Source organism: Sesamum indicum, linkage group LG7 (assembly GCF_026168435.1).
Source record: "Sesamum indicum cultivar Baizhima isolate 11 linkage group LG7, ASM2616843v1, whole genome shotgun sequence".
Lineage (NCBI taxonomy): Eukaryota > Viridiplantae > Streptophyta > Magnoliopsida > Lamiales > Pedaliaceae > Sesamum > Sesamum indicum.
In genome coordinates this window covers 11,859,748-11,882,043 of record NC_142663.1, presented here as the reverse complement: position 1 = coordinate 11,882,043, position 22,296 = coordinate 11,859,748, and the positions used below count along the sequence as shown (strand labels likewise).

The 22,296-nt window shown below is 33.1% G+C and overlaps 2 protein-coding genes across 2 annotated transcripts; one reads left to right on the top strand and one right to left on the bottom strand.

The window, feature by feature from the left end:
- Positions 1–6,265: 6,265 nt before the first annotated feature.
- LOC105166626 (patatin-like protein 6) lies at positions 6,266–11,444 on the top strand. The gene is made up of 3 exons (XM_011086058.3): positions 6,266–7,680; positions 9,266–9,588; positions 11,076–11,444. Exons 1-2 carry the CDS (start codon positions 6,535–6,537, stop codon positions 9,533–9,535), a joined length of 1,416 nt encoding a protein of 471 aa, XP_011084360.1. The 5' UTR covers positions 6,266–6,534; the 3' UTR covers positions 9,536–9,588; positions 11,076–11,444.
- Positions 11,445–15,126: 3,682 nt separating this feature from the next.
- EMB1144 (chorismate synthase, putative / 5-enolpyruvylshikimate-3-phosphate phospholyase) lies at positions 15,127–21,074 on the bottom strand. The gene is made up of 13 exons (XM_011086057.3): positions 20,846–21,074; positions 19,580–19,730; positions 19,249–19,325; positions 19,078–19,136; positions 18,601–18,684; positions 18,380–18,472; positions 17,776–17,856; positions 17,036–17,167; positions 16,770–16,872; positions 16,543–16,637; positions 16,396–16,461; positions 15,864–15,948; positions 15,127–15,613 (listed from the first exon to the last, which is right to left on the bottom strand). The coding sequence occupies exons 1-13, from the start codon at positions 20,982–20,984 to the stop codon at positions 15,465–15,467; spliced, it is 1,314 nt and encodes a 437-aa protein (XP_011084359.1). The 5' UTR covers positions 20,985–21,074; the 3' UTR covers positions 15,127–15,464.
- Between the last annotated feature and the right edge of the window lie 1,222 nt (positions 21,075–22,296).

Sequence of the window (22,296 nt, the reverse complement as noted above, 5' to 3'; positions counted from 1 at the left end):
GAACAGTTTGAGATTAATTAGTACACCTGAACTCCTCTAAAAATATAAAATTACAATTTTTTTAAAAAAAATTAAAATTACACTTATAATCTCTGTTTTCAACTGCCTCTTTCCATTAGGGATTGAAATATACTGATATTAACAGAAAAATATTACATAAACTTTTAATTTTACACCCTCATTTATTAATCTCCTGGTACTATTTTTATACTTATAAGGAAATAAATAAAATATATATAAAATCAAAATGATGTAATTGTAACGAAATTTTATTCCGAGATTATAGCATTGGATAAAAAGTAGCCATTTATGCACGGGAAAAACTACTCATTGTTTTTTTGTATTTTTTACTTCATATACATGGGGTGGGGTGTACACCGTTGTTGTATCTATTCTTGAAACACTAGATGAGGTGTTTAAATAAGATATTTTCAAGAAATAGATGCAAACATTGATGTTAACCTCAACCCCATATATAAAAAGTAAAAAAAAACACCAAAAGATGACTAGTTTTTCTATTCATCAACGACTACTTTCTATCCAATGGCAATAATTCGAGAATAATATTTTATTGTAATTACATCCCTTTTGACGTTATATATATTGCATTTTAATACCTTACAAGTATAAAAATATTATTAGGAGAATGTTGAATGAGGGTAAAATTATAATTTTATGTAATTTTTTTGCTGACATCAATATTTCACGTCCAAATACTAAAGTTGGCAGTTTTAAATGGAGAACTTTTAGAGGGGGTGTAAGTGTAATTTTGAACCTTTTATAGAAAAAAAGTATAATTTCATTAAAGGGGGTCTAAATAAAATTAACCTAAGAATTTACAAAATAAATCACATTGACTTCCCATGTGATTTGATCTAATTACACAAACACCCTTTATTTTTTGTAAAATTAGAAGTCGAATTGTATAAGAGAGTACTTGTATTCACAACTACTATAACTTCAAAGGGTGTTTGCGTAATTAAATTTAATTTCATAAGGTGTCAATAATTTATCCTAACAAATAAAAATTAATAATATCTATTAAGGGGTTTACCGATGCAGTAAAACGTCACTGATAGGGGTGTTTCTGTAATTTTTCATGACTATGAGTAATTTTTGTAAATTTATCATAATTCAGGGATGGCAGAGGAATTATCCCAATCTAACTCGTCAAACATATAATTAAAGATAAAGTCCTGTAATGATTCCCACTAATCAAAATGTTCTTAACTACAACTTGTGAAACATATGATTAATTAATTAATTATCATGACTTTTAACTATTTACCACTAATCTTTACAGTGCAAAAAGCAAATTGAACAGTAATTTAGTACTGTTGGACATGACTTAAAGAACTCATTACAGTTGGAAAAACTGCATTAATGTCAAAAGATGGAAATAAATGTGTAAAATAAATCGGGTCAAGTCGAACATTTATTGAGCTTGAAAATTTATATTTAAATTCAATTAAATTATTAATTGAATAGAGTTTTAATGAGTATTATTGAGTCGAACACGAATTGGGTCTGAATAATTTAATATTTTCTTCTAACAAAAAAGTTAATTATATTTAACTAATGAAGTTGAGCTTCAAATGTATTTGATTTTGGGGATATATTATGTATCCTGAAATTATAAAAGTACCCCTAAACTTTTCAATAACTTCAAAATGGCCAAAGATCGGGGTATAATTCAAACACAACTCAATTTGAACACAGGTATGTTCATATTATGATGGTTACACGATCATTTTTTCGATCTATGGTTCAAAAGTTAGTTTTCACAAAATCAATTAAATAAAAAAGTATTTTTCATGATCAATTATTCAAACATTGAGCCAAACTCAGTTTAAATGATTGGATTTGATCAAATTCAATTACAGACGAGTAGTTTGAGTGGTTTATAAGCCCTTCTGCCCTGACAAAGCATTTTTTCAAGACAAAACCATAAGACTCATATGAAGCAATAGTAGTGGTCAACGTCTCACACAACAGAGGACTGAATGAGTCGCAAGCCGCATCATTTGGCGTCATCTGTGGAAATGTGGCCATATGAGCGTCCCAAGCCCCTTATTTAAGAAGTTGATGATATAGATAAACATCCCATAATAATTGTAAACGAAGAGGTTGAGTGGATTATAAGTCCCAAATTTTTATTTTCCTAGCAAGACTCTTTTTCAAAATATTTTGATCCATTTTCATAAACCGTAATGCTCTCCAAAACAAGACATATACAAAACATAAGAAAAATTATGAATTTTGAAATAAGTCAACATGACATGACAAATGGATAATGATTTAACTGTTAAAGCATGTCTTATTGTCTGGTTAATTGGAGTAGCTTTCATCAAACCTCATAAATAATCCAATTTTCACTAAATTGACCTTCATAAATTATTTTTCATTTATAAAAATAAAAAAAATCAAAACAGTTAAAAACACCCATTTAAGTACTTTCGATTAACGGTTGGACGAAGTTCCTATTTGGCGATACAATTTAACAGTTCAATTATTTCAATAAGCTAAAATTAGTTTTTCAAACGCTCAAAAAATGTTGTATAATTAAAAATCGGGAAAATTATATTCTTTGTTCCACGTGTTTGGAAATTTTTTTTAATTTAATTTTACTTCACAAAAATTAAATTTTTTTCACAATTTTAATTCTCGCAGATATTTTTTGTTTAATAATTAACATATAGAAGTAAAAATAGGATTTTTGGGTTGAAGATAAAATATTGTAATGATTTGGATTAGTAAAATGTTGTAAAACTCAACTTGTTAAAACACATATGATTAACTATCATGACTGCTTCTAACTATTGCACTAATGTCTTGTTTTTGTGCACTATGTCCGATGCTGTGGACATGACTTAAAGCAAACATTACAGTTGGAAAATCTTTTGCACTAACCAAAGCTTTTATTCATGTGTTTTTAGTGGTACCAAAACTCACTTCTTTTTTCTACAAATTACACTTTCACCCCAGTAAGAATTCTCACTTTATAATTTTCCTTTTTTCATTAAAATTTGGACGAAAAATAAAAAAAATATTATATAATTTTTTTATTTTACTCCTCATTCAACATTTCATATAATTTATTAATAAAAATAATCTAATAGTGTGTTTATACTTATAAAGGGGATAAATATTTTATATATATATATATAAAGTCAAAAATATTTTTGTGATTTTTTTTTCCGGTGGGGTGAGGTTAATCCCTCCGGGAGATACAAGTGTAATTTCGAAGTTTTTTTGAGGAAAAACGTAATTTCACATTTATAAAGAAAATTTAAGTATAATTAATCTTTATAAATGAGATAATTATGTAATACGATATAATTCAAGTCAAATAAGGGGTTTTAAGAAAATCACGTTATATTCATGAGCTATGTTTTAGAAAAAAGAATATTGTTTGCATCAGTAAAGGGGCGCGTCTATCTTCTTTAACAGTTTAAATTTTAAATAAGTATTATTAAAGTAATCACGGATACCCGTCCATGTGAAATTATAAGTCATTATTCGTTAGTTATGATACCACAATTTCACCAATTCACTGACTATAGCTGGTCGGCCAATAAAAAGAATGATTTATATTTGGAAGCTCTCGGCCTCCAACAATCTTGTATTATTACTTTTTTAGGGATAATTATATTTACACCCCCTCATCCTTATTTAAATTAGGGGTAGTTTCTATAATTTTTAAAAAGATAGTGGTGATTTGTGTGAAAAGATATTAATAATTTAAAATAAAATAATAAAGGAAATAATATTTTTTAAAAATAAAATGTAGAAGAAGAAATAAGAAAAGGATAAATTACATTCACATCCCTGAGGTTATGCTAAAGTACAACATCATCACTTTATAAACATCCCAAAGGCTTTTACAAATTACAAATAAACTCTTTGAAATTGTAATTATAATTACAACTACCACTTTCTATTTAAAGGCAACACTTACACAAACACCCATTGAAAAAATATTACGGCTAAAAGCCCTCATGAGCTATAGCTGTAATTTTACAAAGACAGAGGGTATTTTTATATTTTAATCTAATGTCAGGGGTGGTATTGTAATTTATCCAGAAAATATAAATTACAAAAGAATCCCCTAAAATTTGTCATGATTATAAGTACCTTATCGTTATTTGAAAATTCGTTTTAAGATTAACGATCGTCTAACAAATGTCTCCTCGTGACAGTCTAGGAGTATTTATTAGTTGATCGTTAATTTTAAAAAAATATTTATAATATTTAAAATAATAATAAAATATTTATAATTATAAAAAATATGGAAGAAGCTTATTGTAATTTGTCAAGAGAAGAGAAAACCAAAGTAGAAGAACAGAAAAAAGAGCAGTAATTAGTGCATCAGCATTCTCTTGCCGACGATAGCGTCCGATCGGGCCCCATCTCTCATACCCCACACGTCAATTCCCCATTACGCCACCCAATCACGGACAAACACTCCCGCTTCAATCCACGCCCTTCAAAGTTCACCCCAACGGCCCTGATCACATCCTCACTTACACTCCCCAATCCCCATTACTCCTAAAATGAACATAACAAAATTCATAAATAAATTAAAATTAATTACATGATCATTATATTATATCTATAGTTCTAGAAAAATGAAAGTTATATGACAAATACAATAATACTTAGAATATAAATTGATTTAATGAGAACAACTTGCTTTTGAATAAATAGTTTTTCTCAAACAATATAAAATTGTAATATTAGAGTATGGAATTTAATGCAATATTATATTTATGTCCAATATTATTTTTTTCACACGCTTTTTATTAAGGGATAAATTAATAATATTACAATAATTTAAATGTGCGATACCACGTATAAATAGTTGGGTCAAATGCACATTAAAACTTACGTCTGTATTCAAAATACTGATTTATTCTGCTCAATTGTAGGCCAACAAACACTATTACTTAGAACATAACTGATTTTATGATTTCAAACTTGATACGAATACAAATGTTCCGTAGTCCAATATAATTTTAATAGTAAAAAGCGTAGAATCTGGTGCAATATTACATTTATGCTCATTATTTTACAAAATACACTTTTTATTGGGCGTAAATATATGATATTACTAGTCGTTGTGGCACATCGTCCATGCGTGCGCATAATAAATAATCTTTCATACTTTAAACTATATTTTTAATAAGAGTAAAATATATAAACCAGTGCATTTCACTTAAAAAGAAAGAAAGAAAGAAAAGAAACTAATTTGTTAATTAATATAAAATTTGAAAAGTTGAATAAGTTAGTTGTCTTATCAGTTAGAGGACATTTTTTACTTCACAAAAAGTTGGTGCGACGGTGCGCCGTTTATGAGTTTGGAAGTCTTTTTTTTTTTAAATGTGCACTAGAATAAAATAAATTGTTGATGAATAGTTTGTTATTATAACTTTAAAAAACTTACTATAGTAAAATTATCTTGACTAATTATAGACGTAGGAATATTTTTCAAACCACATAAAATTTTTATATTTTACAATTATATCTTTTAATTTTATAATTTATCAACAAATTTTCTATAATTTTACAATTGAACATAACATTTTACAAGAAAAGGGAAAACAAAATTGCAACAAGAAATCAACCATAGTACAAGAAAGAAGTAAAGGTCCAAATCATCTCAAGAAAAAACAAAAATTGGATTTTCTTGGGATTTTATTTGTCTTTTATTTTTTTCCTTTTTCTTGGATACCTTTTCTATTTACAGAAAAAAGTAAGTACCATAGACATATTTATTCATATTAGGTCTAATTATATAATTTTTTTTTTGCTTTTTGTAAAATTACAGTATACTTCCAATTTGAAAGGATATTACTGTAAATCTTTGCTATTGAATAGAAGTATATTTGTAATCAGAACTACAATATCAATGAATGTATTCATAATTTTTGCAAATAATAGAAAATATTTATGTATCTATTTGTATGATTGCAAAGAAAAGAATTACTATAAGCACAAACTATCATTTTTTATATTACTGGACTAATGTTTTATAATTTCAAAAATATATTTGAACTGATGAGATAATTAATTTATACAAAAAAAAATATTTTTTTAATTTTTTATTAACATGATATATTAATTTTTTTATTTATAATATGTATTAAAATATAAGAAATTATTGTATTATATATATGCATAAACAATCATTGTACAGTGTCTTGTTAATGTAATTTAGCCTTAAAAAAAATGTTTAGGATTAGAATGGGTTTATAAAAGCCAAAATGAAAACAGACATGCTCTGCAAAAACTGCTTTGTGTTTTCTATATCACCTCCTCTCTGTTTTCTTCGCCATATCCCTTTTCTTCTTCTTCTTCTTCATCTTCTTCTTATCAGTTGATAATCCTTTGAACCATTTGTCTTTTTTTAGAAGCTTGAAATCCAAGAACTTGCAACCCCACTTTTTCTTTTCGTTTCAGGCTCCTTGTGTGCGTGTGAATATGGGAATTCCCAGAGAGGTGATATAGAATTATGTGAAGAAAGATTGCTCGGAAATGGCGTGTGTTGATGTTCATGGTAACGGTATTAAATCCCCGGTGGTCGAAATGCAGGAGCCCAGTATTGATACGGATAAATTGAGCTACGAGATTTTCTCCATTTTGGAGAGCAAGTTTTTGTTCGGTTACGATGATCGGAAGCTATGGGTTCCGAAGCAGATTGCTGAGCCCAAGAATGGTGTCGTTGCCGCCGTTGACGAGAGCGGTGTTCAGGCGATAAAGAATCAGAGGGGGAAAATCTGCATTCTCAGCGTCGACGGCGGCGGGATGCGGAGCATTTTATCTGGTAAAGCGCTTTCGTATTTGGAAACGGCGTTGAAGAATAAGTCGGGGAATCCAGACGCCAGAATCGCAGATTATTTCGACGTCGCAGCCGGAACCGGGGTCGGAGGTATCTTTACGGCGATGCTCTTCGCGGCCAACGATAAGAATCGCCCGATTTTCCACGCCGACGACACGTGGAAGTTCCTCTCTGCGGAGGGCAAGAAAGTCTACCGCCCGTCTAAGGCACGCAATCCCAAGGTGAGGTTCTTCAGGCGGTTTTTTCGCAAAACCGGCGCCTCCGGAGGTTCATCCATCGGCGGCTTGGAGAAGGCGATGAAGGAGGCCTTCAGGGACGAAAAAACCGGGCGTAGCTTAACGTTGAAAAACACGCTGAAACCGGTTCTGATCCCGTGCTACGATTTATCCAGTTCGGCCCCGTTTTTGTTCTCCAGGGCCGACGCCTTAGAAACAGACAGCTATGATTTCAATCTCTGGGAGGTGTGCTTGGCTACCTCAGCCGAACCTGGTGTATTCGACCCGATTTGCATGAAGTCGGTAGACGGGTCAACCCGGTGTGTCGGTGTAGACGGCGGGCTGGCGATGAACAACCCGACGGCGGCGGCGATAACGCACGTGCTGCATAACAAGCAGGAGTTTCCGTTTGTGAGAGGCGTGGAGGATATTTTGGTGCTTTCGCTCGGGGCAGGCGGGCAGCTGCTCGAGGGCAGCTTTGACTACGAGCAGGTGAAGAAATGGAAGGCCAAGGATTGGGCTAGGCCCTTGTCCCGGATTTCCGGCGAGGGCTCGGCGGAGCTGGTTGACCACGCGGTGGCTATGGCGTTCGGCCAGAACCGCAGTAGTAATTACGTCCGCATTCAGGTATATGAGGAACATTAATTAAGATACTCAGCTTATTTAACAAGAATCTCTTTTATTAAATGCGAATCAAGATTTTTTTCTTCTTGGAATATTGGGGTGGGGATGTTTCACGGCAGTTGGATTTTGGGTGCATGCAATTTAATTCTTTGTGTTCATTATGGAAGTGGGGTGGTGGGAGTGGGGAGGTGCGGTTGAGTGATAGAAAGAAGAGGCCAAGAGGAGCAACGTTTTCATTTTGGGAGCCTAAAATGCCAACCCGAAGTGGAGTGTTTGGACATTGACATGGGTTGCAGTGACTCTGTGCTGTGTGATTCTGTGTGAAAGTAATTATGATTATTCAGAGCTCTTCGTTTTAACTATTGTCTTTATTAACTTTCTTCTCCACCGGCACTAAGATACTTATCAGTATTTTATGGTTGTTTTGACTGTATCTCCCTTGCAATTTCACAGTAAGTCACATGTTTTTGACTGGCTGCTGTTAAATGTAGCTTTCGCATTATCCTTATCATTTAATCAAAATAAGCTATAATGGATTCTTGAATTTGAGGGTCCTGTGTATATCTATGGTGTCATTTTCTCTATAAATTACTAAGAGATGAAAAATGATGAGAAAGAGAGAAGAACAGGGTTACCACTGTACACAGCTTGCAATCTTGTCTGTCCTTTGGCATTTTTCATCTGGTGGGGTGGGGTGTTGCTGGTCACCAAGAAAATTGATTTCTTGTACTATAAATGGGATTTGTGGTGCTACTAGTAAAGACTGTGACTCCAACAAACTGCAAGTTCTCCATAACAATCAAGACGTTTGCATCATCAGTGCATATCTATGATACAGATTTTTTGCTGGAATTGACCAGAACGGGTTCAGTTGCCGTTACCGTGTATCACCTAACATTTTAGATCAGTGGCAAAGTGTGGGGTTTATTTCCTTATATTCATATATGGTCCTGCATTTTCATTAAACATAATATTTCCTCTTTAATGTGTGAATCTGGGAAGTTTCCGGGACAATCAAGAAAATTCATAGATGTTAAATCCATAATATATGTTAGAACACATTGGAAAATTGCGATATTTTGAGATTTCTGGAGTTATGGGCTTCCTAAGTATAATCTCTGTTTCGCTTTACATTACAATGCATAATAACGGTTCATTCTGTAGTGGTCCACTTATCACCATTTGATCACTGGGGAAGTGTGAATTTCTAATTGCCCTCTCAGTCCTATTTGTGATAATTTATGAGCATTGACATGATGTTTGGATCTGTTTGGACAATCAATGACTATAATCTTTCTTGGCAGGAAAGGGTACCATTTGGAATATGACTAAAAGGGTAGTGCAGAAGCATATATTAGTTATAACTTATGAGGGTTATGAAGGATAATTAATATATTAGTGCTGCTTGTCCTTTTGAATCTATGGTTTGGAATTGCTGATTATTGTTCGACAATGCTGATTAGTAATGATTAACAGTTAATTGGTGCTCAGAGGGTCGAATTTTAGCTGCTGGATTTTTAGCATTATTGAAAATCACCTTTATTGAAAATAAAATACCTTATATTCTAACTGTACTATGAATCAACAGGCCAATGGATCCAGCGGCAGCAGGTGTGGGGCAAATGTCGATTCAGATCCCAGTCCGAGCAATGTAAACATGCTAATCGGAATAGCAGATGAAATGCTGAAACAGAAAAATGTCGAATCAGTCCTCTTCAATGGCAAGAGGATCGGAGAGCAAAGCAATTCCGAGAAGCTCGACTGGTTTGCCGAGCAACTTGTGCTTGAGCATCAGAGGAGGAGTTGCAGGATAGCTCCCACTGTTGCATTCAAGCAAGCTACCCCAAAACCATCTTAAACCAGTTCCAGAAAGTCATAAAAAATACCCCTTTCAAAAGAAAAAACAAAACGGTAAGTTCTTTGCACTCAACTATCTTATATTCTTCGCCTTACTGAATTGTCAACATAGTCTTGATCAAACATAGTCCGATTGCTAATAGCAACTAGTGCTAATAGTTGGTAGATAATGTTTGAAGGTCAAATGTCACTTTTACTCCTAGTAAATGCATTATTTGTGAAAAATCCTAATCACAAAAATATTAATGCTGTCTGTTTCTGGTACTTACGAGCTACGTCTTGTCATTTTCTACTGGTTCAAGAAACAAGAAAGCTAGCAACAATCCCTTGGTGTTGTACTAGTTTTCTTTTTTGAAGTACTGTGAGATGGGGAAATTTAAGCCCAACAGGAGTGATGTGGGGATAGGAGGACCTGAACTGTTGTCTGCCCACCGACACCTGGTTCTTGGAGGATGAAGATGGCACTATTAGTCATTTTTGGCCAAGAGGGTATTCCCTTCGGAAGGGGGGGGGGGGGGGGGTGGGGTGCCCTTGGCATAGAATCATGCCATGTTTGACTCTTGAAACTGGTTCTTTCTTTGTCCCAACAATAGCAAATTCTTTTACTTTTCTTTTTTCGTTTTTTCTTTAGAAAAAAGAACTCAAGTGCAGAATAGGAAAATATGCATGTTATTCTTGGATTTAGGGACAATAAGACTTTTGGGATCTATATGGTTATTACATATGGATGGTTCTGATTGTTCAAGAATATTTTAGTTTTTCTGAATATTGATTCGTAGTTGAGAACAATAATTAGTTAAAAGCCATTATCATTACAAGAATCAAGTTGTTTCTTGTCAAGAAACGTTGCTGCCAAAACACTATTTCTGAGACATTATCATATATCTCCTTTGGCCTTTTTCTCAACTTGGTCTACCCTTTTGTCATTCTGAAGATTTTTGGTGGGGTGCCCCATTGTGCGGAATTGCAGGATTCTTGAGCATGAAACTGCAAGTTCCTAAAAACCAGCCATTTTGCCCTGCCAAAGTGGCACACACATCTTCATCACCATCCTTAGGATGCTTACTTTATATGATTAGAGTTAGTTGCCCATAATTATTAGCACAAAAAATTCTAGTTATGATTGGGTCGGCAAATTAAATTTAATTATATAACGAGTGTATTACACATATAATAAACATTACTGTTTATGCTACAATGAGTTCAATAGAGCTAATCTTCCCTAGAAAATAAGCTCCAAAAGATCCAAGACGATCTTGGTAATTCTTATTTTATCAAATGATTGTAATTGCATTGCTCTCTAATTTTTCTTACAAATGGAATTCTAAGTCAATTTTATGCATCATTGGAATTCTTGAGGCAGTACTAACTTTTGACATTTCTTCAAGAAGTATTGAGAATCAAAAGGTGGTCTTTTCTTGAAAAGAATAAAAAGCATTAAATATTAGTACCTTCTCATACTTGGATGGTTCTATTTCATGCGTTTCTATGATTTTGGTCCCTTTCTCCGATAATGCTCATTTTATATCTTTCACATGCAGGTATAAAGATGTATGAATATGGCAAAAATCCCAAAAAAAAGAGAAAAAAGAAAAAGGGATTAATTGAAGAAGAAAAGTAATATAGTGGCTTTTACTTTTGAGGAGGAGATAGTAGTAGGAGCCTTCCTGTGTGGAAAGGACTTTCAACTGTAAAAAATCAAAAGAAAAGTGGTGTGGGATCTTTGGTGGGATTCTTTGCCTGCCACTTATGTTGGTCAAAAAATAGAAATTATTATAATTTGTAATTTGTCTTTGTGCAAAGTATGTAATTTGTTTTTATTTTTATTTTTTTGTTTGACCTCTCCTATTTGTGTGTTGGAAGTGGTGGGCTTTTGCCATATACAGAAAGCCTTTAAAATTTTAGCTTAATCTTTGAGGGTTCTTTTTTCTTGGATTATATGGTGGAGAACAAGTAGGACTTTGTGGGTTGTTGAAGAAATTGAGCATAGACTTTTCTTGGGAAATTTGGATGGATGATTGATGATTTGGACCCTTTTCATGTAAATTTGTGCAAATACTTTTAGAAAACCTCCCTTCTATTCTAGATATATGTTCTTCTCTTTTTATATCTCTTCTTGCAGGTTTTGAGTTTAAATCTTGGGTGTGTATGGGTGGGTCGGTGGGTGTGTCCGAGTGCTGGGAGATACAACCAAAAATGCAACAAGAAAAACTCAAAATTAAGGGCAAAAAAAGGAAAAGATAAAATAAATGTTCAAAGATGCCAATCTTGTCATCTTAGGGGGCCTAAGCCTAGGCATATCTTCTTGTTCAACCACTTTGATCACTTTTCTTAACTTCTCTTGAATTTGTTTAATTCTTTAACGTATTCAAACTTTTTTTTAAAGTTTTTGTACTGATTTAATTGTCAGAGGATATTTTAACTGTGAAATATTTTGGATTTTTTTTTCTTAACAAGTTTGTAAATTTCAACCCCTTTATGAGACATAAATTTCTAGACCAAAAAAAGATTATCTTCATCTTAAGCAAGTCCTAGAAAAAGGGGACCGAATGGAGAAATGTGTCAATTTCATTCCATGAAACAAAATATTTCATTTACTTTTTCTTTTTGAATCAACAATGATAAAGAATTAACTAACCACTCCATCTATCCTAAATTATCCTAATATAAAAAGAAAAATCCCTTTACACTAATAAACAGCGGTTAATAACACCATCGCACTAATTATTTGTCAAGTCTAAATGCCCTTCACGATAAAATAACTAATTTATTCAATTTTTTAAAATTTATATTAATTGATAAATTGTTATTTATTTCTTTCTTTCTTTGATTAATGCAATGTACTAATTTATATATTTTCTCTTATTTATAATATATTTTAAAGCGTGAAAAAAAAGTTATTATATGTACGTAAGAACAACGTGCCACAACGACTAGTATTATAAAAAAAATATTATTTTTTCCACTCATAATTGGAAGTTGTGACACTGCAACATTAAATTTTGAAATGCCAACTGTATTCTTAAATATTTATACTAATATAATAACATTATATCAACTGGTCCACGTCATTTTTACCCTCTAATATATTGTCATATTTATCTGCCACTTTTATCCATATCAAACACTTGATCCGCTTTTGGTTGTATATTTATTTTTATTTTTGAAATATGTATGATATTTATCTGATTATATACACACAGGTATTGCATATCCCAATAGCTTATTAATATATATATATATATATATATATAATGTATTTGTTGAAATATGGGTGAAGTGAGCTCTACACATTTTGTGTTGGCTTCTATACATATTATTATTAAGTTGAATGCAGTTGGAAGAATGTGATGGAATTGCACCTAATACATACTTTGATAGAGACTGAAACTTAGACTACCCCAATATTCTTAGTTCAAAATATTCTTAGATTGAAGTTTAAGCACTTGCATGCACATTAACTCTCTCCTTTTTTTTTTTTTTTTCTTTTTTCTACTAAAGATGTCATGATATTCTTAATACAACATCGAAATACCCGAATAATATTACATTGTCGCTCCTTAATATTAGGTTCAAAATACACAAATATTATTTTTTATAAAATTACAAGTTCACCCTTAAAGTTGTAGTTGTAATTTTAAGTACACCCCCTCTTTAGTACCAAAAATTTACTCGAATACCCCCTACGATATATTACACTAATACCTTTTTAAAAAGTGTAATTGTAATTTTACAAAGAAACGAAATACTTATACATTTGAACTTAATTTCAACATATGTCAATGTAATTTAATAAATAGAGGAGAAGTTGTAGTGTACAAACATGCAATATGTCATGATTCATGACATTTGAATAATTCAATATTAATTAATAGGGGTTGTTACATTTACAATCTTCATCTATTGTCTTTCTACACAAATTATTCCTAGCAATTTTTGGAACCCAAAAATGCACTTGTTAACTAGGTCAACCTTTAAAATAATTTTTCAAGGATAAAAATGCTATTAGGGGCGTTTTTGTAATTAATAAAAGATGGAAGGGGTGTCAAAGTAATATTTATGAAGATGAGTAATATAACCCCTATATTTTTTTTATTATTTATACTATTTTTTAATAATTTATATTAATTTTTTTTATTGAATCTCAATATAAATTGCACCTTTTAATAATTAAAATATTGAATAAAAACTATTTTGATAATTAAAATAATGATGCTTTGACACCTCTTCTTTCTTTTGATAATTAAGGACATTTCTTTCCTTCAAAAATTATTTTTAAAGATTGACCTAGTCAACAAGGGTATTTTTGGATTTTAAAGGCTGTCAAGGGTGGTTTCTATTATTTTTCAAAAGGCAGAAATGATTTGTATAAAAAAATAATAGATGAGGGGTGGAAATGTAATTATACCTAATTAACATTATGATAAAGGAGCATATGAGGAATCTACTTTTTCTAAATTAGGGCTTTATCTACACTTGGCAACAAGAAAGCTTATCCCTTTGAACATTCATGAACAAAAAGTGGTTAGGCTGTGTTTGCTTTGCTCCATTCACACATCATTTTGCTTATGGCTTATTATTATTAATTATTGATTGGGATTAAGATGTTTGGTGGGTCTAAATAGGACAACAACTTAGTTTATATTGTGATGATTATAAGTTGTGGGGTTTGAGGAATTCCTTTTTCCCACTCCAATTATGCATTTTTATTATAGTTTAATCAACAAAACAACAAATTGTTTATTTTATTAAATTAATCAAGAGATGTACCAAAAATATTGAAAAGCTAATTAGCCTGTGAGATTAATTAATATATTGTGCATGAATTAGGTTAATTCATGGGGTAATTAATTTATTTTTGCTTTTCCTAGATTCTTTCTTTCGAATTATTCACCATAAAAAAAAAAAAAAAAATTGACAGAAGCGTCTGCAAGTTAATATCAAACGCTTAGTCAAAATAAGTTGAAAAGAATCTTATATACACGAGTTTATTTGCAATTTATGTTTTTTTAACTATTTAAATTAAATAGATTTAAAAATCAAACGTTATAATCAATTCATTTATTATTAAATTATTTTCTCAATATTCCAACTTTAACTATATTTTTATAGTTTATTCTCACCACAAAAACAATAATAATTATTATTATTAGAAATAGGGGAAACCACAATGACTTTCTCTGAAATTTGACATAATTATAAATAACTTTTTGTTGTTTAAAAAATTACAAATAACCCCATAACACATGATGAAATTATATAATCACTTAATAGAGGTATAAAATTATCAACTTTACAATTATTGTTAGACGACTATTAAAGTTAAAAAAATATTAATTTTGAAACAACGAAACAATATTTATAATTATACCAAATCTCAAAGACGTCGTTGTCAATTACCCTTCAGAATATTGTTATATAAATCTACTTAGAACTATTCGTTCATTTTTCTTTATGTTAAAAAAGATAAAGTATGACCAGTTCAAACAGACTACGACTTCAAAGAATTCAGACATGCAAACGCAATTGAACTTTACTCATCATTTATGTACTTATAAATTAGTCGTCTTCGTAAATGTGCAACAAAGACAATAAGATTAAAAAAGACTGGACTGCAACAAATGTTCAATACACAGTATAGCAAGCAGGTCGACTTACATTATTCCTTTGAAGCCAACTACGCTAATATAATCAACTGATGAAAGACTGGTTGTAAAACCAAAAGATTCTTGTACTCTGTGAAAATACATACAACCTCTTCAAACCCACTTCACTACTTTTATCCAAAACACAGAATAATTCAATTCAGAAACACGTCAATCTCTCAGATAACAATACACTCATCGTAGGTAACTTAAATGAGAAGTGCCGCTATGGAGAGGCAGAACGCTGAGGAAAGCTGATGACGAGAATGGTTGGACCAGCCACCATTAAAGGGGAATCTGTGCTTGCTCGCTTTTACGCTGTTCCAGTGGTTCCTGTAACGCTGGATTAATAGGGAAAAGCATACATTGGGCATATTGTGCCATCAATTGATCAACGAGCACCAGGGCTACCATTGCTTCCACCATGGGTACAGCTGTGCATGGCAACAATCAAGAACATGAGTGGCCTAATAAATTGCATGATGTGCAACAAGTTTGCTGTGGAATCTCTACAACAGAGACATGTTCCGCAGATAAATTTTCGGTTAACCAAGACTGAGTCTATGAGCAATATTAGACAGAGGTATCGTCCAGGGAAGTAACTAAAACGGCCACATTGTTCAGATAAGATGCAATTCAATGTGAAGAACAAAATATCAAAACATCTATAGAACGCCAGCTTACCTCGTGGAACAACACAAGGGTCATGACGACCTCGAGCTATGAGCTCCGTGTCATTTTTGTCTCTGCTCACAGTATTCTGCTTCCTCTGCATAAAAAAACATGAAATGTTTGGTTAATATATTTGACTCGTACATGTTTGGTGCATGTTTAAACCTTCAGTAGGTTCAGTTCCAATAGTTCATAGGCTCAGGATAATGTTCAATGAGGCCATTACAAATTAAGGTTTATACTCAATGGTGGAACTTGGTTGCCAGATGCAACTGTGAGATAGTGTACGATATGATATTTCTTTCTATGTTTAAAATAGAGATCCCATTCAAAATATGAGCAGTGATACACCTTACAGGTTAATAACTCTATGTGGAACCTACAGAGGCCATTAATCTTTTGTGCATGTTAATCTGGCATCGGCAATGCTTACTTGTTCAGCATTTTCAGGCCTAGTGAGCTAATTTGTCTCAAGTCAGATATTATCAAAATATGCACAAGGAGGCTGAAGGTGAGGAGCAAGGGAAAGAGAAAGAGGACATACAGAGATTGTAGATGTTGGCTTAAAAGCTATTCTCATGTTGATGATTTCTCCATTTGATATCCCACCCTGGAAATGGACAAGGAAACATGAAAAACATTACGAAAAATGATGAACTGTATCATCTTCCGGAAACCTGAAAGTCTTTACCTGTATCCCACCAGAACGATTGGTTTTTGTCCTGATTCGGCCATGTTCATCCATGTAGAATACATCATTATGCACACTACCAGTCATAAAAGTACCTGATTGATTTTTATTGAAAGGAAATTAGAATAGCAACAGGAGCCTCTCAGCAAATTATGGGAACTTTCTATTTAATTATTTGGTCATCAAATTATGGGAACTCTTAATCAGAACCCAGTATGCTTTTGCACCTGCAAATCCACTGCCAAACTCAAATCCCTTTGTTGCAGGCAAAGACAAAGCAGCTTTGGCCAACTCTGCTTCAAGTTTGTCAAAGACCGGAGAACCAAGACCCTAAGAAGAGAAGACTGATGTTCAGAAATTTTCTTAGAGCATTTCCAAAATAAAAACTGAGAAACATCCGTCTAGCAGTGTCTCAATAAGAAACACACAAAACGGTTGGGAGATGGGGATTGAAGGGACCCCGGGGATGGGGGAAGGAAAAGAAGGGTTTTACCCTTGGAACATTCCGAGCAATGCAGGTGACAACACCCCCCACAGAGTCACCTTTCACTCTGACAGCATCAATGGCAGCAATCATCTTTTCCGCATACTCGGGATTTGGGCACCTTACAATATTACTCTCTATCTGCCAGTATTAGGATTACAACAAAACTTTATTGCCTTAAGACAAGCCAAAGAGATAACCATACCTATAGAACACAAAACAAACTCAGACAAAAACGAGACTGAGAGAAAAGTAAAACTCAACAACTTAGAAGAAAGGAAAAAATGTATGGAGTTGTATTTGTCAAAATAAGTCATGAGTCAGATCTATGGAGGAGGCAATTTTACCATCATCTTGCCTTTCCTCACTCATCATTATGCTCCATAATCATATGGATTGAGTGGAAGCTCAGCACCTTATGAGTGTGTATCTATATACACATACAACAATTCAATTTTCTTTTCCTAATTTCTTTCCCCATCATGATTCACATGTCCTCACAGCATATCATGGGTACATCAATTAGCTACCAACAAATGATAAAGTATGGTGTCTGAGCTTTTTTTAACATCTTATTATCTTATTGCTATATCAAAACTTATGGCGCATTTGTTCAAACTTCAGATGGGAATGATCTGCAGTATTAACAAGTTTTAAGGACAGTGGTATTGCTGGCCATCACGTTCCAATGTGAACGAGGCTACCTTTAATAATATCCACAAGAAATAAGACAAACATATTCTGCATACCTGATCGAGGGTCAAACTTTCATGATCAACCAAATTTTCAGGAAGGACAACACTGTGCACTTGTGAAACATAAGCAAGAATCTGCAATAGAAAGCATGAGCAGTAGAATCAGGAGATAACAGAAAACCCATAGTTTAATAGGGTAAGCATTTCCTACATTTTTCATGATCTGGTGGTTTTAAACAACAAGATACATTCTCTCCCCACCCCTCAATCCCCCAACCAAAAGATACAAGGAAAAGCAAGCAGTACTCCAGGCAAGCTCATCAATAGTTCATTTTATTGCTAAATAATGTTTCTGATCTCCAACTAAATTATCCATGTTGGATGAACTGAGGCGAGAATCTATTAGTTATGCATCACTAGCACAAACAATAACCAAAGCATCTCATTCACAACGAAGAGCAAATTGTAAGCTTCAATGAAGGGAAAAGGGAATGAAAATGTTAAGAACTCCACCAGTAAAAATATATCGGAATACATTCTTCTAGAAACAGATATTTGGTGAACACCTCAATCTGCATGGATGCACAGTCTAATAAATGGGGCTCATTTGTATTTAGCAGTATACAACAATCTTCCATATTACAACCAATTAACTTACTTCAGTTCCGGCATATTGCTTCAAAATTTTCTTAGCAACAGCTCCGGCAGCAACCCTCCCAATGGTTTCTCTTGCAGATGATCTACCACCACCCTGGATACCACAAACACATTAACATAAACAAAAAAAATAATCTTGAACAAAACAACCAATGTTCCATGAATCCAGTAAGAGAATGGGTCCATTCCAAACTAACTGTTCAAAGATAAGATGATTTATACCTGTATTGATCTCACGCCATACTTGAAATCATAAGTTGCATCAGCATGAGATGGTCTATAAGCTAGTGACATTTCACTGTAGTCCTGCAAAAATCCAAAAATACTGAACTTTATTAGCACCATGATAACATGCATATACCTCTTAAAATAATTCTGATGAAGCTTTGAGCTTAAGTTAACCCATTTGTAACCGTGCCTTCTCTTAAATTATTTATTTTTGGACATCAAGACATGCTATTTTACTTCAGTGCGTGAACGAAAGAAGGAATTCATAAAAATTGAAGAAGTGAACTTATACGTAAAAGATTACACCTAGCAACTATCAGGAAATATCAAAGACCCATAGCTCTGCAGTTCCAGATTAGCCAATCCATTTACAACTCTCCAATTATTTTTTTCCTCTCCTGACCTTAATCCCTATGGCAGGACTTGCACAGCAGCAGTAGCAGAAGAAGAGGAGAAAAACTGGGCACTCACATGTCCTCTTTGATCTGTATTGGGCACTTCTACTTTGATTGGAGAACCAGTGGTTAACCCTACAATGAGTAGATGACACATCAATCCACTTTAATGAAAGTCACATTATCATCCATCTAAGAAAAAGATGCAACAGAAACAAGAGTTCAAGAAGGCAATTGAATGACTAACCATCAGCAACCCCTGAAGCTATTTTACATGTATCAGTCTCCTTTCTAGGGGTGGTTATTCTGCTCTGACCTGGCCTCCTAAATGCAATAAAATCATAAATTCATTAAGCTTCATGCCTTGGTAACTAATTCATTTTCTTGCCAAACAGAACATATCATGGAAATATAAAGTTACTGCTATCATATCTCATCTCCAGTTCTGTGGTCTCATAAGCGAACTCGAGGTATATGTTAACCATGAGGACCGCAAGAACCAGACAGAAAAATATATTCATACATAAGAAGGTTGCAAAAAAACACTAAACAGGACAATTCAGTAGCTAGGAATATACCTTCTATCAAGATCTACTTGCATATCAGCTTCTGAGAGGGGAAGTCTAGGAGGGCATCCATCAATAACACACCCTACACCACCACCATGAGATTCTCCAAATGTTGTAACACGAAAGTAAGTGCCATATGTGCTACCGGCAGCCTGTATTTCTGTCGACAGTAGGAATGTAAGTATCTTCAATAGCCAAATATTGCACTGAACGACATATAAGCACAATTTTGCACTTCAAAAGAAACAATTAGCATAGCTTGAGAATTTCTGCTGAAGGGCACTCAGCACTGAATACCATAACCTCAAGAAAAATCTCCCTAGATGCTAATCATAATCAACAGAGGATTAAGTTCAAGGTCATATAACCTAAGGTGAAAATCAGAAAATAGAACTGTACCGCTCCTCCATTTCAGATGATTCTGAACTTCTGGAGAATCAATATGAGACTTCACATTTCATTTAGTTACAATTTTCCCCAAGTAATAGAAAAACAAACAGGCTAAAAAAAACTATCCTGAAAGTTGTAGCATGAAAAATGTGGATATGTAATGAGGGGCTAATCCTAGGTCAAAATGACGTAGTCCTTCATCAATGGTGTCAAGAAGCGGTTTTCTCAGTAAACTTTGAAGTTTGTCTTCTTCTATCTTGTTCTGTTTCTGGAGATTATTAGCCAAAACAATATGAACTGATGCTTGAGAAAGACTACAGTTTTATATAAATAGTCAACCTAGGTTCCATTGGGAAGGATGAAATAGGCAGCTATAAATATTATTTAAGTACTCTTATCAGGTAGCCTTTCCAAGGGGTTGCAAATCTTTCAAAGTTACTCGCAACATGTCCTCTCCAAATTATTCGACCTCAGCTTATTAAGCTACTAACGATGCAATTCAAGCTTGAAGGGACTTGATAAACAAATAATAGTTTTGTCCTCTTTAAACAACCATCAGACCAGCTCAATTAGGATGCTCTTACAAAGACAACAAAGCAAATGCCGTCTACTCGGGAAAAAAAAGAATTGAACCCAGCTCCAGTAAACCTCCGCATTAGCTTTCTAAATTTCACTAACATCAGAAATCGCTAATTTATTCCAGCTCAACAAACACAAGTATCCAAACCCATTCGCGATTCAACACCCAGAAACACAAAACAAATTTCTGGACAAAAAGAAAACGCCAACCACCATTACACAACAAATCAAAAGATATAAAAGATTCTCACAATCCGAAACACGAATTACTAAAATCAAACAATGAAATGATGGGAAGTTTCGCACCAAGGCGTCTGGACTGGGATCGGCGAGCGGGCAACTTTAGGCCCGGAGACGGCAGCATCTGCGGCGATTGAAGGGATCCAAGGCGGGCGGATCCATCGGGAGCTCCGAGGAAGAGTTTGGTGGAGATGGACGACGCCATTACGCCGACGTCTATTCGAGTTTGGGGGTTGGTGAGTAGAGAGAGTGGAGAGGAAATTTTCAGTGGTTGAGATATAGAAGAAATGTTTATATACGCATTTCAAGGGGGGTGGGGGTGGGGGTGGGCGGGCGTTTAAGTATAGAGTGGTTGTTGGTGGAAAAAAAACGGTAAATTATATTTTTGGTCCCTCTACATAGTCGCTTATTCATTTTTTATCCTCAATATTTAAGTGCCATAATTTTGATTCGTAATATTTATAAATTTGATCCTTAATAAAAAAATATAACTAATTTTCATATTTTACTAATTTTATTTATAAATATTTATAAGATAAATTATTATTTGATAATTAATTATACTAAAAATAAAATTCAAGATGTATAATTGTCAGTTCAATTTTAAAATTTAAGTTATTGAGTCTAAATTTAAAAAAAATTCAATTAGATATAATTAAACATTATTTAAAAAATGGATAAAAATACTTATTTCCTATAATATCGATTGAAATAAAATTACCATTTTAAATATATTCTTATTATATAATTTAATGGAATCGGATAAAAATAAATTTTTTTCTTTATTCTCTATTGGTCATTAATGTTTACATGTGTCACGATTTTGATCTCTAATATTTATAAAAAAAAAAATTCTGACTTGGGACTGAATTTTGAACTAAAATTTGTAAAAAATTATAAATATTAGGAGTTAAATAGTGGTATATGAACCAAAAATAAGTAAATAAGAATATATAGGGACCAAAAAAGTAATTTACCCAATAAAGGAAAGTAGTTGGGTGAAGAGTAGTGGGGGCCACAGGAGGGGCTTAGCCACCACACCTACTCCTCTCATCCACGTTTTGTTTGGTTGCATTGCTTTTTGTGCTTCCTATTTTTCTTTTCTCATTATTTAACTTTTCATTTTTTTAATAATAATAATAATAATAGTAACAAATACAAATCCAATAGAAAATCAATGGAATGGTTGGTTCGTATGCACCTGTATCACTTCTTTCCCCCCCTATTTTTCACTTTTCATTTTAAAGAATTCCAAACTTCTATGGGCAAATTACACTTTTGATTAGAAAATGTTGCATTTCTTGTCCCACAATTTATAAATTTAGCACATTTGGTCTTATAAAATAAAACATTGTCATCTTTTTGATCCTATAAGATTAAAATTGTGGCACACTTAGTTCCATGGAATCAAAAATCTTAACATATTTTTTTTCCGGGTCTCAAATACTGTAATTTTTTAGCCAGCGGTAATAAATGTGATAAACTTGTAAACACTTTTTGTCGTGTAGGACCAAAAG